At 37.0% G+C, this 19,165-nt stretch overlaps 1 protein-coding gene across 1 annotated transcript in view; it reads right to left on the bottom strand.

The window, feature by feature from the left end:
* Window positions 1-19,165, bottom strand: part of LOC114362786 (Tyrosine-protein kinase Src42A) — a 58,417-nt gene that overhangs the window by 14,701 nt on the left and 24,551 nt on the right. The window contains exon 2 of the mRNA XM_028318316.1: window positions 5,585-5,706. Within this exon, the coding sequence (XP_028174117.1) occupies window positions 5,585-5,706 (122 nt within the window). The remainder of the gene's footprint in view (window positions 1-5,584; window positions 5,707-19,165) is intronic.

Raw genomic sequence — 19,165 nt, forward strand, 5'->3', positions numbered from 1 at the left:
TTTAGTGGAATAAATAGTCGGGTCTTTATATTGTTTTTAGAAGATAACGACATGAGAACACTCTTAAAACTTCTAAGGCTTTTATACATAACTTAAAACTTGTATTTTAAAATGCTCGAATGTATCGCATAGCAGTAAATTGCTTTCTATTCATAAATTAGTTGTAACAAGGTATTATAAGTAACTACGTGAGAATGATTCACTGGAATTGAAGTGTGGCTAATTAAATATGTAGTAGGCGGGCACAAGTACCTACGTCGTAATACTCGTAATATGCCGTGCCATTATACGGATTAGGGGTTAGTGAATGTGTCAACATTTACAAAATAGATATTATGTACTTAGCTTAGATGATATTAGAAAACTCTTTGCGCTAGGGAAATTATATTTTCCAACATAGGTCTTGGTTCCAGTCACAAGGTGGACCGACGACATCATAAAATTCGTAAAGCAGGATGGCGCTGGACGCAGGCCGCTACCAACCGGGCAACATGGAAAGCATTGGGGGAGGCCTATGTTCAGCAGTAGACGTCCTATGGCTGAGCGGTTGAGATGATGATGATGAACATTCTTGGAGGCCTCTTTCGGATTCGGTGCATGTGTTGATTCGATTACGAATTTGCGGTTCTGTATATTACACTTTTACGTAGTGTGTAAAATTTATACTAGCTTTTAAGTCATTCGTAGAAGGTAGAGTGAACTGAATAGGTACTACATAAACATATTAAACATATCTGATTTGTTATGTTCTTATCACTAATTGGATTTTAAACGTATAATCAAACGGGTGTGTCATGAACATACTTATCGTGCAAAAACTCTGCACTAATAGTATTATTTAAATCTGGATTAATTTAATCTTGTGATTGTGATGTCAATAGGCAAATTCGATAACGCTTTTACTACGTAAGTCAATATGGAAATCGTTTATCCATCCATGCATATTTTTTCTCTACCTTAGTCATGATATCGTCAGTTGGTACAAATTGGAGAAACGTTTGACAAATTAAACCTATCCAATCCATTATCATTTAATTGGAAAATAATGTTTATTAAACTCAGAGTCGCTATCGATTGTAAAAATAAAATGGATGCAAAAATTATAATTGCGTGATCATTATTGAATCGCTGTTGTGATCAGTTAGCGAAGCGAATGAATGGAAACTCACTTTCGTTCACTGAGAAAGTCTTTGGAAAATTTATGCCATCGCTATTGTAAAGGAGATTGAGGATTTTATCGTCGCATACGACGGGATCATCGCTCGGGGAATTCAATGATCCGTGCAGGTTTCTGAGGAGATAACATAAACTATTTTATATTGATCCATTTTAACTATTCACCGTAAACGTTTCCCGACATTAAACTGCTTGATTTAAAGTTTACTGACGTTATTTCACCTTCATCTGCTACCTTATGCCATTACGTATAACGAATTCATAGTGACAGTGAGTCTTACTTTCCAAAAATATCGTAAAATATAAGGTACAGCTCGACAGGGTTCCCACGGAAACCGGTCTCTCTTTTGCCGTGTTTTATAGTATACATTCCACGTATATGTGCATCAATACTTTACGCAGCCTTTTAAAAGCTAGAAAGCGATGCAGGTATCGATGTGCTTTTAAGGGTTTCGTAGTAATATAATAAAGAACCTTTGTAGTTTAGCCACGTTAATAGTATTAGTCAGTCCACGGTTTAACAAAAGACACTTGGTACAATCGAAAAGTTGTAATTTAACACATAATATTTTACATAAGGTACGCTTGTCAATTAACTTGATTTAAAATATCGCCCAGAAGCATGTTACATGTACAACTTGTTAGAGAAGTAAGTAATTAAACTTATTCTGTTAACACTGGTAGCGTGCTCATCACCGATACGCCTTTTACTTAGTAGTTGCGTATGCCGATTTGGTACAACCGTCATACTTTGAGTGTTGTTGTGAGCAAACGTCTCTTGAAACCATGTCGGTAGAGATAGATGTGTGAACACAGTAATTGAAATTAACAGTATTACAATAGAACACGAGAGAAACAGCATTAAGATAGTTTGTAAGAGTAGGCGCACACCGTTGATTTTTAGTTGGCCGTTAGTTGTGCCCGATTTTAATTTGTATGAAGAATCGGCCAAATTGAATCGGCGTAGTGTGCGCACTCCCATACATGCCCATACTGATCAACTGCCCGACTAAACTATCGGCCAACGAAAAATCAACGGTGTGCGCCTACTCTAAAATGACACAACACAAGAGATAAAGTAAAACAGCCTAGTACTTCTTGTAGGTTAAGACGCCGAATAATTTGGGCTCAATGACTGACTTAAGACTACTTTTACTATCTCTGACCGGTTTCATGTCACCTGAAGACCATTTCAACGAGATTTTTATTGTTATGTTTATAGTTAGAGAGCTGTTACAATGGTGCCTGGAATCGCTGTCGCGAAGGAGAATGCGATTATGAATCATTCTCATTGCCGCATCTTCTCATTGAATATTCTATGGTAATAGCAACACTTAACCCTGTAGCTATGGACGCGTTTTTTTCTGTATTATTAACCTTAAAACATTATGCAATTCCAAGCTTACCATTTACTATTTAGGTGTGTTTTTAAACATCATTCAGTAATCTAATGTCGGATATGGCACATAATTACAATGTTTACAATTAGTTAACAGGAAATGGTACTAGATACTAAAATTGCTAACAAGACAAGCGACAGCCTAACACGAGGAAACTGCAGGCGTTGCTTATACATCTACAATTTGTTTTCCAACTATGGCCGTCTATAATGTTTCTTATGATATGAAAATTGAATTTACGTCCTGGCAACTGAGTTAGAAACTTCTACCTTTTTGTACATAGACTCGTGTTGAATTACGCTCTAGAGATCCAACAAATTGGTTCGAATGTTACGAGCCCGTTCTTGGAATTTGTTCGAGTTATCAAACAATTCATTAATGAGTGGATCGATACAATCGATAGATACGATTTCCTTATAGTAATGTTGTGCGGGTATAACACAAGGCTAGTGTAGTCTAATTAGATGGAAGTTTGTCATACGTAGGTACAGTCCACATTCCAGTAAGTACAGAAATTACGCAACACACCTCATCATGGTGCCTTACCTTATCCCATGGTAAGGTAAATAGTGGTAGCACGGAAAATGATACAGTATGGACTGCAGAGTAGATGGGCTGCTCTAGTTATGTTAATGCAATGATGCAACGCACTCCAAGAATTTATGTGCAATCGCTGAACACATTTATTTCCGAGATTATGCATGCGAGTCAAATGAGAATGGTTGAAAAAAAAACAACGACGCATCAATTTAAAATTGCAATAAACGTTTGCTTTGATCCAATTATAAGAAAAGCGTAAATGATTTTAATAAAATTTTTCATAAGCAAAAGTACAAAAAGGCAGAAAATATGGAAATCGTGACATGAAAATACGAAAACATTAAATTCCATCGATTTAATGAGCTCTTAGTTGAACTATAATGTTCAGTACTTCATTAAAATGCGTTTTATATGCTATTAAGGTGTTGATGTTTTGCTGTGCCTTTGGAGCAATAATAATGATGAGGCATACGCTTCACTTATGGGTTGGGTTGGCTAATTGTGAAATCTTTTCTGTATTTCATAAAGATCTTTTTCTTGAAAGTTGTAAATATGAATTAATGTTCTGTTTCAGTAAATTTATGGTGGCGGTAAAAAAAAACACTTTATTGCGGTATAAAGATGTCATCCCTTTAGCTAAAACAAGGCTAGATGAAGAACAATAATTACTCAGGAAAAATAGAAATAGCAACAGCCCAAGGAAAATCCACGTGCTATTCTATGGACTCTAAAGCAAACTAAATCAGTCTGGAGTTTTTTATTGAAACGGATAATAGTTCCATTATAGTGCAGCAGCAATAGTAGGAAAAACAGTCGATAGGTATTGTATTCAAAGTTAATTGCATATGCTTTCCTATATTTTTTCGTTCCGCTTACAAGATCTAGTTTACTGTTTCAGTTTAAATTGAACGGTTTTTACCGGTGATGACGTGATTGCGCAAAGTGTACGTCATTAAATGACTTTAATTTTTTGCGACGGCTGCGGGAGTCTGGTTTAACCTGCTTTCAAGACGTTTCCAGTGAAGTTTTTTCGACGTAAAAATAGCCTAAGTTCCGCTTAGTGCTTTGAATAAACGACAAAAAAACGTCGATGGACGTCAACCATTGTTGTTTTTCATACACATAACGGAAGTCTAAATTAGACAAGCTGGCTTTGTGCAACACTGTGATTCGATTTGGGTGTACGAAAACCTAAAATACATGGTTTCAGTGCTACGACTATTGTTTTGAATGGTCATAAACATGTGGCTTAGTTTTTTCATGTACCGTGGTTTATAAATGCCTTCAAGAAAGTGCCGTCAATCAAGTAACGCAAATGATTCGATTTTTCTCAAAGTGTAAGACGTAAAAGCTTACCCATCCACTGCTTTTTCATCTCAGAAGTAAACTAAGTATCTAGTAATTTATATTTGGTTCGACATGACATTGTTATGGTAATACCCACTCCAAGCAAGCTCAGAAGACAAATCGTTTTGTCTGTCGATTAACAACCGCAGTTCAGCGAAGGGTTAACATTGTGCAAAGTCGCGTCAGACATAAGTAACATGTGTTTATGCACATAATAAATTAGCAGTGGCTCATTCAATTTGTATAAATAGACTAACGGTACGGCCGGTCCAATGGAGAATCGTAATTAGTATGGGATATCAAACGGCGAGTTCAACCTTTGTTCCCACGCGGTGTGTTTAGAAAAAGCACAACCGGTTTGTCATACGGAGCAACTGGGGCTTTGGATGCATTTCTTTAGTATAGTTTCGAAGCAAACTTTATATGATGATCGGAACCTATAGTTCTCATAGCGCGTTGCGGTTTTATTTAGTGAAACCAGCTGTTGTGTCGCCAGTTATCAAAATTTGGAAAGTGTATTTTTTAATTTTTCAGTATCATACTTTTTTGTGGACTTAATAAATTCACTATGTTGATGTTCAACAACTCTTTGGCATGTCGACAGATGACTTTTACCATCGATCTTGGATTTAAATAGTTTATGGCTCGATGGATAAGATTAAGGTACATTCACACTGTCGCTGAACTGTGCGGGGCGTGGTGCCCGTATGTGCCACATATTTATGTATGAGACACAAGTTGGTGCATGTGCGGGTCGTGGTCTCATAGAATGACTATGTACAATAAAATAATGTACATACCCGGCCCGTATACGTCACGTGATAATTAGTTAGTATAAGTACTTAATAGTTTTGCTAATCGGACAGTTGGGCTTTTAAAAAGATAAAAATCTATATCTAAAATTTCGAAATTATGCCATTATAATTTTTATCTGTTCTTATGATAACCACACATTGTTTAGCTATTTTTATTCCGCGTTCGCATTCGATCTCTTTTTTAGTCTTTAAACATCGCATCTATGCACTGTCTTACGGGTTATTGATAGTTCTTATCTAAATTAATGGGCACTGACGAGTTATAAACTGAAGAATCAATTACGAGCAAGATAAATGTCTGGTTACCTGATAGCGAGAAGTCGTTGTGGCGGCTCTCCGAGTCTCGTATGAGGAAAGCGCCGTGTTCGTTTTCTGGCAGAAGCAGCTTCTTCTCTGCTTCGATTCGTTTTATTTTGCGGAAGTACCATCTGGAAAGAAGAGAAAATTATTGAGAAAACTTGCAAAAATTTTACTATTTTCATGAAAGAAGAACGGTCATCTGTGACCCAGGCCCGACAGAAACGAGACATACCTCAGTTTTTTTGTCATGTCTTAATTAGTTAAATTATGTATTTTTTATATTCGAAATCTATGTATAACACCAAAATATTACTCTTTGTTTTTGTTCAGGCGTTATACAAAAACTAATACAAAATGCCTATTTATCACCAAAATTGGTAAATGTATGTACCTAAATGTCTATTACACCTGCTATGGAATGTATCTAGGTGACCTGGAGATACAGCCGGATTATATAGGGTGGAAACGAGAAGTTACAAAATCCAAAAATTCAATGTTACCAGCTTCCATAATCTGTATTATTGGTACCATTTGAAAGAGCTCGTGAAGCACTTTCAGAATCAGTAACTAGTTTTTCGATATCTTGTATAGTTTAGAAATAATCGAGTGAGATCACTTATCGTTCCATATGTATAACCACCCTGTATAATCCGGCTGTATCTTCAGGTCACCCAGATACATTCCATAGCAGCTGTAATAGACATTTAGGTACATACATTTACCAATTTTGGTGATAAATAGGCATTTTGTATTAGTTTTTGTATAACGCCTGAACAAAAACAAATGGTAATATTTTGGTGTTATATGGTATAGATTTCGAATATAAAAAATATATAATTTAACTAATTAAGACATGACAAAAAAACTGAAATATGTCTCGTTTCTGTCGGGTCTGGGTTTTTTTTGTATGGGGCGTGACCGTTCTTCTTTAGAAAACTTAACACAAATATTCAGTACCTAGACTAAACTACTTAAAGTTACACTAACAGATTTATAAAAGTCTATTTTCTGAAGTTAAGTAAAAATATTGCCGGAAAACGCAGCGTGGGACGTCCACCTATAAGGTGGACCGACGACATCGTAAAGGTAGCAGGGAAGCGCTGGACGCAGGCCGCTACCAATCGATCAACATGGAAAGCATTGGGGGAGGCCTATGTTCAGCAGTGGACGTCCTATGGCTGAAATGATGATGATGATGAGTAAAAATATGCAAAACTGAAAGGGTTATAAAAGCATTTTGCTTAATATTCGTCATGTCTGAAAACATATTTTAGCAATTTTTTAATCCTAGATCGAGTCTAGCTCGCCACTTTCCTTTTATATTTCGTAGGCCATCAATCATTGTGTAAAAGAAATAGACACTTTAATACATATCTGTCTTGCCATTCGACGAGAGCCTTTGGCGATGAATTTCTGTAATCAATAACTAAACCCGTCTTAAAATTCTTTTATATTTCACTTTAGTAAATAACGACTCTACATTGTTTATTGGTTTAAAAAGATGTCTTGGTTAATTACATTTTAAACTCTACGAGCTCCAATCCATCCAATTTGTTTTATTAACAGACTTTAAAGGTGCGGTTACAATGGCAATTATAGAGCTCAATTCAGGGCAATATTGTTTTATGAGTCACGGCAATATAGGGCAATTAAGGAAACCAGGCTTCCCCCATCACTGTCACACGTGAACACTAATTGTTCTAGATTTATTCATACGTCATATTGCTCCCCTATGCTTTGCAATTTGCAATGGAGGGAAGTCGAACCTTAACTTCGAACTTCTATGTTCTTCTGATTAATTTCGTTGCGGGTCCAACGACAGTTTTACTTTCCCCAGGGACAAACTTGACCTTCACTGGTTGGGATTTATTGGCGGTCAAGCTTTAGATCCTGGCTACACAGGAGTTGAAGCGGTGAGAACGAGAGGTGGGAATAGTCCTAGTAGATGGTCATATCCCGCAAAGTAAGAAGTATATTTCAATGATAATGTTAGGATTAAAAAAATATTACATCTAGTGGTGTGGTTCATTTAGATGAGCACAATCGCACTCTACAATATTGCAGGCGACTATTTGCCAGCCTGTATAAATACAAGCATTAATATTTGTCACAGGGACTATCGTGGAACTGTAGAGGGTTTGATGAGTCAACGCTCGCGAATGAAACGTACTCGGTATTCAATCGTCGCACGGGCGAGACAGGAGGCCGGCGCACTGTAGCGCCGCTAACATTAGCCCGTGCGAACAATGAATCATGATTTTGTCACATATCGAGACGTCCTTTAGGCGTTGTTTAGCTGTACACCGTTTTGAAATTTAAGAAAGTTCAAGTTTGAACTCAAAGTACGACTAAATCACAATAGTTCGGCATTGAAATCAACTTCAAACTAGGTAGAGTTAGACAGCAAAATTGAGACACTATGCTGTATGCAGTATACTTAAGTTTGCTCATGTACCGCGTTGGGGGTAAAATAATACTGTGCTCTGACCTTTCCCGAAAATAGCGCATCGGAAAACAAACAAGTCATCTAAATGTCATGAATTTTGATGAGCGAGCTGGATGTCTATGATCTTAATATCAAATGCCTCTAGTAACTTTTAACCGACTAAAAGAAGCAGGTTCTCTATCCAGCGCACGCGTTAGTAATAATAACGTGTATTTGTACATGTTATTCCACTTGCTATTCTAGACTTGAAGCGCTGGTTCGTGACAACTCTGTTCATTTTTGTTATTGAATTTCTCCAAAATCACGTGAACCCATTTTGACAATATAACACTATGTTAGGTAACGGTTCGATAGATAGTCCCGTTGATTGGAGCTTAATGTAATCATTAAAATTGTGGCTCTACTTTGGAAACCAATATTCACGAAAAGTTAAGTTGTAAAAATGTTTGTTTGTTAGAGGTGATAATTGGCGTTACTGATCCGGTCTCGAGCGAAGTCGAGGTCAAATTCCAGTTTTTAAACATGAAGAGGAACGTTAGAATAATAATGTTAATGTAGCAGTTCCGGCAAAATTTACATTTCCGAGAGCCGTCAAACATTAACTATTCAAGAGTTAACTATCTTCTTGATGGTCCGTGTATAATGTCACACACATAGACGGGTGACAGCCCGTTATAATGTATCAACAGTTGCTGACATGTAATGAGTGTGGTTCAGGTTAGGTTGTGCAACAGTGGTCCAACAATAGCATTGCATCAAACTGCGTGCGACAGACGGGCAAGGTTGTCTGAGCGAAATGCTCACTGGCAATGGTCATATTTGGACCCTGACCGGGCACGCTTCCACAGATAGCTGATCAGGAATTAACCATAACTAATAACCTTCACTGGTTGGGTTTTTGTTGACGGTCAAGCTGTAGATCCTGGCTACACAGGAGTTGGTGGTGGGAACGAGAGGTGGGAATAGTCCCGTTGATCAGGAATTCGTACAAACGACATGTCAAGCTAATCACTGGGGTATCTTCTTCAGTTGTAATAGACCCGATATTGCGACAAAAATGCGTAGTCTGACGTGACGTCACCTATTTCATTCACACGTAAAGTTCAACTTCTGTCAATCAAATGTGTATGAACATCAGAGCAGCTATCTGTGTACTAACGGTGAGTATTCAAAGATTATATTCGTTGGAACTAAATAATAGAAGAAGAAAAATTGTAGGACAATTTACTTCTGCTTTACCTATTTTTGATTCCCTCATGCATTCCTGTTGCAGGATTCTAGTTATTTATTTGCTGTGCCTATAGGCTAGCTATTCAAGCCAAGGCAAGTTTAAATTGATTTTACAACCGGCGATGAAATACTGAGGTACAGTTTTAGAATCAGGAATTTAAATGGACGTTGCAGTGACATATGGAAGTATTGCAGTAAAATAAAGTTTATGAACCGGTACTTGTCAAATAAAACCGAATGTAATGACAGAACCTAATTTATAAATACACCTCAGCTTCATCTACAGCAAATCTCAGCTATGTTTAAAAACAGAATCATGTTCATTCATAGTAAAATCAGCCTTTGTTTGGATACTTGACGGCACTGGAGATAATAATATAACATGTTTTCGAAGTACGCACATAACATTGGTCGGTCAATGATTTTTTGGGAGTTCATGTACAGTCGATGTCTGGTTTAAAGATTCTAAGAAATGTGAGTGTAGGTGTAAAGGTCGACGCAGCGTCATGCTTTACCAAACCGACGGATATTGAAGTTTTCCTGTTGTATAGTTCCCAGAACACATCTTCTCTCTCACACAGTTAAGTTTGTTTATTGCATTATCATGCGTTCGAGTTAATATTGCCTATTGCGTCAAATTGCGGTTTTCAGAATCATAGTTCGTAGATTTTAAATATCTACATAAGATTATCCCGAGTTTTTACTTATATCGTCATCACTGTAACCTTGTCCTAGTGAACAAGGTTTTTTTGGAAAACAAAAAAATAATTTTTGGAATTGGAATTTAACGCGGAACTTACGATACCAAGTCAATATAGTGGAAGATAGTTTAATAGTACTACAGGCGTCTGTACATCACCAAGTAACTACAGGTTAAAATAGTTCGGTTTGAATAACAAAATGAGGCGTTTGCTCAATTATATGCAATTTGAGTTATGTGATATCATCCTGCGATTAGTTCGTGACGGAGAGCATCGGTGATTGCCATTGTTTCATATCACAATTGAAGTAGATATAGCAGGCACTAGGCGTAGAGCTTGCGACACTCTTGTAGAGATGCACTTCGAAATGGCTCAAAAGGTCTTGTCAATGACACATCTTCCGTTCGTGTTGCCATGCAAAAATAACTACAGAAACTCTACCAAACGAACGAACTGTAACAGATGTGTTTAAACACTCTAAGATCTGAAGCCTGCACCCTTTCTCATCATCCTTTCATGGTATAACCTGATTTCATTATCAAGTTTTTCAAGTTGAATGATGGTTTGTTTCTATGGGGGAATTTTCTTGTGCCAGATCGAAGCTTTTGTCCTTCGTGCGATTCCAGATTGCTGTGGTTTCTCAGACTTAATTGCGTAAGAACCTTCTGATTCTATTAATTAAGCACTTAAAGCGTATTGTGTCTTTCCAAAAATATTTATTTAAATATCATAGTCTTATTTCACTATGTTGTCAAACGCTTTATTGGAGTATTGAGGTAAGACTACTATTTTCTCGACCATTGTGGCTCCATGGATTATTCCATTGCGATGCACGGATGAACCTTAGGTTTGCAATTAAGAAAACGTGGACGGTGTGATTCTTATCGGGTAGTTATCTATTGTTAAGAGAGCTGATTAATAGTTTGCTTTCCACGTTAGGTTTACAAAACACACACAATATAATAATAGGTATTATAACTTGTTTTCCTTAGTTCTTATTGACTTATAAGCAGGTTTAGTTTTAGGTCACAAAACGGCAATGCCTAGATAAAATCTACTTCAAAATCTAAATGGTCATTTTATAAACTATAGGAATGCCGTAAATGTGTTGTGTGTGTGTTGACTAAATATCAACGAACAACGTGCTATCGTTGTAAGGAAGTATATGAAACCTGTATGGTGAAGAAACAGCTATTTTTAGTCTGGTTATAAAATTATACATAACATCAAGCGATTTTCTTGCATTTCCAAGTGAAGTAATATTTAGGTCGAAGTGCTTGTGGCCACATCTGATAATTGTACTTGTAAGGCTCAAGTCACACTGTGGGTTTACAAGTGGTAGCGCTTAGTTCAATTGCACGTTACGAGGTGGATATGCGCTTGATCACATTCAGCTATGCATATAAGCCAAGCTGATAACCGTAGGCAATTGCAGAATACGTTTATAAGTCCAATATGCGTTATTTTACAGTCTGGTTCGCACTTCCTCAGGCTCATTCGTCGACTAATATTAGAGTCATTCGGGGTAACAGCACGCGGTGGGTAAAAGTACGCGGTGGTCCGATCTCCGACAAGGGTGGGGGGGCCGAGGTCTGTGTTTGTAAAATAGAGTGGCGCTACTGTCGCCATTTAGGAGCCACGCGCCGCGCCGACGCAATCTAAGTACTGGTCGCGACACGTCGCCGAATACTTGTAGCACGCTTAATTCGTTTAATTTTTATGCCACGGAAAAGTGTGCTGTAGTTAAATGGATAGCTCTGTGCCAGTAAGTATACTATATTTCTATTGTTCATTTAATGTAGTTTTGATCTAAGTTTATCATATTCGTAAAAAGTATTTAACGTGTGTGTTGTGACTGATTATTTGGTATATTTGCCGATTGGGGTAAGAGTACGAGATTAATAGTACGCACGCGTACGTTTACCCCCGTTGCGCACTTATACCCCAAATGAAATAAAAATATCAAAAATTGTTAAATCTTTCAGAATACCTACACCAAAATGCCGAGAAATTACATAAGGATTGCCCCTCAGCGGACCCTCATCTCATCACAGATGACCAAATAATGAAGGCCAATTATTTTGATCTCAAAGTGTGACTATTGCCAATATAAATAATTTAAGACAAGATTCACAATATTATAATAGATACAGGGTGGAATTTTGTAATGCCACCTGGAGGGAAAGTACTCTTAGTAATGTAGAGGAATCGAACCAACTAAAATTTGTTAAAAATTACACCCTGTATTTTTATTGCATCGATCGTTAGGGTTAAGTTTATGGATGAAATCTCTCTAACAAACTTGCTTAAATTAAATGAAAGGAAAATCATGAAATCTTAAATTATTTTAATTATTAACAAAAAATGTATGGTATGATAGTGAATTTTCGTATAATTTTCAAAAATCTTTGAATGGAGTTCTCTTTGTTTTCAAAAATTAAGGAATGTTTTATTTGAGTAAAATTTTCTATCTACAATATTAAGAGTACTTTCTCTCCAGGTGGCATTATAAAATTCCACCCTGTATAATACAAAGAGTTCTTATTTTTTTTAATGTTATAGTTCTTAAAATGTTATTTACAAGATTAAATAAATATTGATTATTGCCAATCTTAATTGTATTCTCTAAGAAATCTGAATGCGTACGTTTACCCCGCGTGCGTAACTTTACCCTAAGACTTGCGTAATTTTACCCACACATCGGGTCAAGAGTACGCATTGGAAAAGTTTTCAATTAAGCCTATGTAGGGCTAAAACTAATTAATGTTGATGGATTTTTTTCTTAAATAGTGAAAATTTATTAAATATTCTACAGATTTAATATCATAACATGCCAATTATATAATTCTTTATAGGTCTGGGAGGCCGTCAAAAAAAAAGTGCGTGCTCTTGACCCGAATGACTCTATGCATATACCTTAATTTCAATTAGGTTTAATGTAAGCATGTAAATGAATCTCTTGCCTTTCACGACTTGTTTACATGTAGGAGAAAAAAAGATAGTTTTAGAAGTTTCTGCAATTCTGTTATAATAACCGTACAATTGAAATTTTGCGTGAGTTAAAGATAATCTCATCATTGTTCTGCCGGATTGTCTGATTATTTAATAGCTTTCATATACTTACTGAACAGAACAGTAAAAAACCGACTCTACCGAAATCTTATTAAATCCGTAGTCCACAATATGGGTTAACACAACAATCAAATTTTAATCACACAAGTATTATCATAATGACACTATCTTTCCAGAGAATAATTTCACCCAATCAGTCGCGAGAGTTACGCCCAGGAAATAATAAAGTGCTATCTTTATTGGGGCCTTAATGAACGTTTAAAACTTGCGGCTCGCAAAACGAGGCAAATCGTAAAAATAATCAATGTCGATGTTGTCGTAAAAGTTATGTTTAAGGGCGATCCGACTACCAACGCGCAGTGGACCTTGTCACGCGCCGAGGATGCCCTTAGGGTCATAGATACGATGCTAGGTGATACCGCCGAAGGTTCCCTCGTGGCTAACGCATACTAAATAATTTACGGCCGCGGTAAAACGTGTTACGCACTGAATATTTTCAGTTATACCTGGCTACATTTTGTAAAACATGACGCTTTATTACATTATGTGCAAACAAAATAGATATTAAATTCAGTTTATGTAGAGCTCAAAGTAAAGTCATCGAAAAAGTCGATATAAAAGACATGAAGATGGGTTCGAATGTCCAGTTATCGACTGAGTAAGAAATTAGTTCAGTTTTTATCGCCCGCAAACGATTACGTCGTTAAGGCAGACGTGCACGCTCTATAAAAAGGCACTAAACATGTTAGGGCCGGACACACTTTTCCAGCTTGGATCAAAAAGCAGTGGGGCCCGATTCTAAGAATATTCTCATACTAACACTATCTTGTGACGCTACTTTGTAATGCGACTTAGTCAATATAACGACACGCAACTGCTATAAAGAGCATTTAAAGACAATTCTAGAAGACATTACATTAGAGCTTCCCTATTCTAATGGCATCAATTATAATAAAAAGCAATACAATAAACTTAACTTTTCCTTGCCTTTGTCCCTTTATCAACAAAGGAAGAAAGTGACTACTGTTATGTTTAAGTGTTACTCTCAGAATTGGGGCCCAATGTGTCATGTCATGCGTGCGTGAGCCGCTGTGAAACACAAGGCGGTGACTTGTTGAATCTGACAGCGCACAACCAGACGATAGAGCGGCCTTGACCCCCTTCCGCCGGGAGAAATCGTCATCTGAATCATGAGTCTGATACATATTTAGTAGGCAAATACACACTTACCTCTAAATGCTAATGCGAAACAATGTTTACGCACCGAAAACATATTAATGATAGAGATTGTTTACACGCGGACGTGAGAAGCTGTGAAATTTTTGAACAAAAAAGGAACAATGATTTGTTATGTACACACGCAAATGATTCTAAAAGTGATACTATGATCGAAAACATAAATAAGTATGACGTAAAAGATTCTTTGACGAATGTTACGGAGGAAACTCAACAATAGCAAGTTATTAGTTTTAATAAACACACATGCTTGTCAAACATGTCCAGCAGACATCGAGTGGGGCATATTTAAACATCGATCTCCGCTCTATTTACTTTACATGTTTCGATTTGTAGGTTTTCGAAAGCTCAAATATTCATGAACAAATATGATCAGTCTAGACTTCAGATAGCAAAGTAAAAGTGTTTTATATGTAGATACAGCAACAACCAGGATAACTCTAAAAGCAGTATCTTTGTTTAACGTTTCGATGAATAAAAATGCAGAGTTACACAACATGTTCGATTGAATGAACGCTCAGATATTTGGGTATAAAACGTCGTGGACAGGTTCGGAAATTGGTGGGGGAGAGACGGAAATACCTACCTAATAAACAAAATTATTGGGTCGATTACATAATTCTATTCCGGTTTGTATTTGGACAAGTGAAAAGTCTTTAGAATAGAAATTCGTCTTTTCGAGGGCAAGGTGACATTAAATTTACTGTTAATTGCCCGGCGTTTATTAATGGGTAAGGTTAAATAAGAATGGGTGTTTATGAAACAGGGGCCCTTTGACCCGGTGACGGTAACTGGCGTAATCAAGGAGAATTAATCGCGTGACTTTCGCTGCGAGAATTTTATAATAACGAGTTAAGATGAGGCGCCGGTCGATGACCCGCGCATGGCTACGAGCCATTATTTTTTGCTTAGCCCGTCGCGGCTGGCTCCGGGTTGCTAGATGGGTAATCTAATTATAGGGTCTCCTGTCCGCCGTACGAGGACCTAGCCTTAAACTCCAAGACTAGTTCTTTAGGTAGAGAAAACGGTTTTAGAAAATAAATGCAACAGAGTAAAAAGTTGCAAATAATCTTGCCGTATAATTCAGTGATTATATCGCGAACGGTCGTAGTTGATACTGGTTTGAATCCTTGCTCGCTCGTGGAGTCATTGCAAATATTTGAACTGTTAGTCATAGCCTAGTGGATGCAAAAAGTGAAACAATTCATTGTTCCAGTGCAATTACGCCAGTTTGCGTTTAATTTAATGAACATAAAATAGCTCCAAATAACCGTACTAAGGTTATTGGAGATTCATCAAATAGTTTAAAAGATTTATTTAAAATACAATTTAAAATTATAAAGTGTTGAAGCAATAAAGGAAATAACAACAGTTTTAGCTCGATAAACACGGACTAAGTTTATTCCAAGGACTTATTAGTTGCGTATCAAAATTAATCCGACGATAGCTAGTAGCTACATTATGTAATTTTGTTGTAGTAATACATAGAACATTATAATGGCGATATGCATTAAGCCATGTCCACGATTTCTTGCAATTACCAACGGTTGACAAGACGTGCGTATTCTCGATAAAAATAGAGCATAAAAGGACAAAATTACAAAAAAAAACAGCGCAAAATGAAATCCACGTGTTCGTAAACGTTGGTGCTAGCTCTAATCGGTGGTGCGTGTCATTAGTCGAGCGATTCTGTACCGGCACCGGCCGGCGTCTCACATTGTTCTATTCTCCTCCTAATGACGTGGGAAGATACATTATTCATTCACATATTAATTGCACAGACGTTGTTTATTCAAGATCAATAACTTAGCTCCGAGTTTAGAACAAATCCATTTCATAAGTTTTCACGAAGCACTTGTTCTTGTTGGAAAGGGAAGATTGTTTCAAAAGAAAAGAGAGCTTAAAACAACTTCAAGTTTGCTGTAATTATGTGAAAAAATCAGCAGCATTTTCTTACGAGTAATAAGTTTTATGACGGTGCAACAGGGTAAAAAATAAAAGCCATTAATTGAACATATGCCTAGAGGGACTCAAAACAAGTTAGAAAGTTTACGTACATCAGAAAAACTAAAAGGACTTTGACAGACTGAAACTGAAAAACATAATCAAAGTGCGAACTAAAAACCCCATTCGAGTGAATGAGGTGAACGGTATTTTCGCGAGCTATATGGACGGTGGTCCGTTACCTGACAAGTGCCAGAAATGACAGATAAGGATAACAATCACGCTATAGATGACCCACGCTGAACTGTCCCGCCAAACTCAATGACAGGGGGGCGCTACCATCGTTCAACTATATGGTTTCCAACATGGCAAAAATCTGAACCAGCGATCCGGTATTGACGGTGGCGCCCCACTGTCAATGTCATCGACAGGACAGTCCAGTATTTTGGAACTATAATCGCGACATCGCCTGCATCTCAATAGGGATTTACAAACATGATGGTTAGCATACTGCATTCAACGCCCTCGATTTTAAGAATAAGTACTCTCTCAGGATGCAGATTGCTTCCACGAATTCAAAGCGACGATTCTTCTTTGTAACCAAAGGCAATGTAACACATGAACGAGTTTCACCCGCGTGTGTTTATCTCAGATGAGGATATTATAGAGTTCTTAAGGGAATCATAAAACATTGCATATATTTTATGTTATTTGTATGTATTATTTTGGGTTAAATTTTACACTTTTGTTTATTATTATTTATTTCATTAGTGTCGACACCGCCTTCCCCTTCATCTGTTTTATGTAACTGTCCTCTCTATAGGTTGTCTGGAAGAGATCGCTTCATAGCGATAAGACCGCCTAATTGTACCTTATGTGTTCCTTTTCTTTCTGTTTCTTTTTACAATGTGGTGTGCAATAAAGAGTATTTATTATTATTATTATTATTACATTTACGGTGGTTTCGTCACATACTAACGCTGAAAGCAAATATAGGTACGTTTAATAAGCAAATCCATGTTTACATTACAGGAAAGGAGCATCGGGCAATCCGGCAGCTATTAGCAAACTCTACAATGAGTCGTTAAATATTACTGCCTTAGCTGACCGGGTAAGGGCATGATGCGAAACACAAACCGATTGTCTACGAGTACTGCGAATATTGGCGATGGCGACCCATGTCGAATACACACGACCGACTCATAAGTTGGCAATGACGAATCTAAACACAAGATTAAAAACAATTAACTTCCTCTAATGGCAACGGTGCGTGCGATTGTAGAGCGGTTCAGTTTTGGTAATGATCGGGCATAAACGGTCCCTCCCAAAACGGAGTATGATATATTTCGAATAAAGATAAATGTTCGAAAACGGTTCGCATGAAAACATCCGCAACAGTAATAATTATCGAGACGCTGCGGCCGCGGTGCGCGGGCGCAACGCGTACAAAAAGTAAAAACAAATCATAAAACCAGTTGTATTGTTCTTTCGCGTGTGGCGACCTCTGACGACCGATAAGAAACTATTCATTTCATCGATTTTCTAACGAGTGTTGGGTTTTATACTCGATTATTAAAATAATCCAATATGTAAAGAGTTATTAAAGAGTATATTGGTCATTATGAAAATGATGGATCAGAATTTCAACGAATCGTAAGCCATAAATTAAATATACATCCCAACTAATATTATAAATGCGAAAGTAACTCTGTCTGTCTGTCTGTCTGTCTGTTACGCTTTCCCGCTTAAACCTCGCAACCGATTTTGATGAAATTTGGCATAGAGATAGTTTGAGTCCCGGGAAAGAACATAGGATAGTTTTTATCCCGGTTTTTGAAACAGGGACGCGCGCGATAAAGTTTTTCTGTGACAGACAAAATTCCACGCGGGCGAAGCCGCGGGCGGAAAGCTAGTGTGTAGATAAAAAGAGAAACTTTATACTACAGTTTACGACAGTGAATTAATCACAAATAAAGATAATGCATCATTAATTAGAAAGCATAGTTTAATAATTAAAAAACGATCGAAATTAACGCTCCGGGACAAAGAGAAGTCACGAAATAGAACCTAAATCATTGCGTTTAGTCATAGTGAAAGTAAAATCTATACCTATCTACAATGTAAGTAAATAAAAATGTTAGAGAATGAATAAATATCTACTGACTCTGTACTGTACACTTGTGTAAAGCTTTATTATGCATCAACACTTTATTTGTGGACGATTTGTGAGTTGAATGTGACAATTATAATTTTGGAGTTACTTTTCATTCCAAATGCGTTTCCTTTCAGTTTCGTAGGCCAGATCTGCATGCATGATTTGTTGTACAATCAACCACAATCGGCGCGGCGGCATCCCGACACTTCACTTTTCCATGCACCCAAAATATACAATTTAACAGTATGTTTGTAGAGAACAACACTCGCACATTGCATTACTCCCGAATCACTTGAAGACACAGTTATCGAAAATGTACACAGAGTACAATTCAACACAACACGTACAGTTGAAATCGCGCCTCAAATTGACTTAAATGATACACAATTATTGCGTCCTTAATAAACAATCTTTATCAATTATGTCCTAATCAAAACTTTCTGTAGTTGTTTTGATTTATTGTAGATAATGTTGATATGAATAAGGAGATACGGTTACGCCGTATATGTAAGAATCGACCGATTTCAGGCCTTGACTTGGTTTTGATTAATGTAACACATACTTAATCTGTCTGTAATGTTAATTTGTGTCGAATGTGCTAAAATGTTATTAATGAGAACAATTTCATTCATTCTTCTGTCACATACTGCTAGTTGCAACCGTAAACGTATTGTTATGTACAACGAGCCTGGTGACGTTTTTTGAGAATTTGAACAAAAGACTCCGAGGAGTGCAAAACAAGCAAATATTTCGATGTGAATGCATTTGTTTCGTTCTAAGAGAGGCCAACACTTCACTACAAT

This window comes from Ostrinia furnacalis, unplaced genomic scaffold (assembly GCF_004193835.3).
Source record: "Ostrinia furnacalis isolate ACB-3 unplaced genomic scaffold, ASM419383v2 OfSCF6732, whole genome shotgun sequence".
NCBI classification, from domain to species: domain Eukaryota; kingdom Metazoa; phylum Arthropoda; class Insecta; order Lepidoptera; family Crambidae; genus Ostrinia; species Ostrinia furnacalis.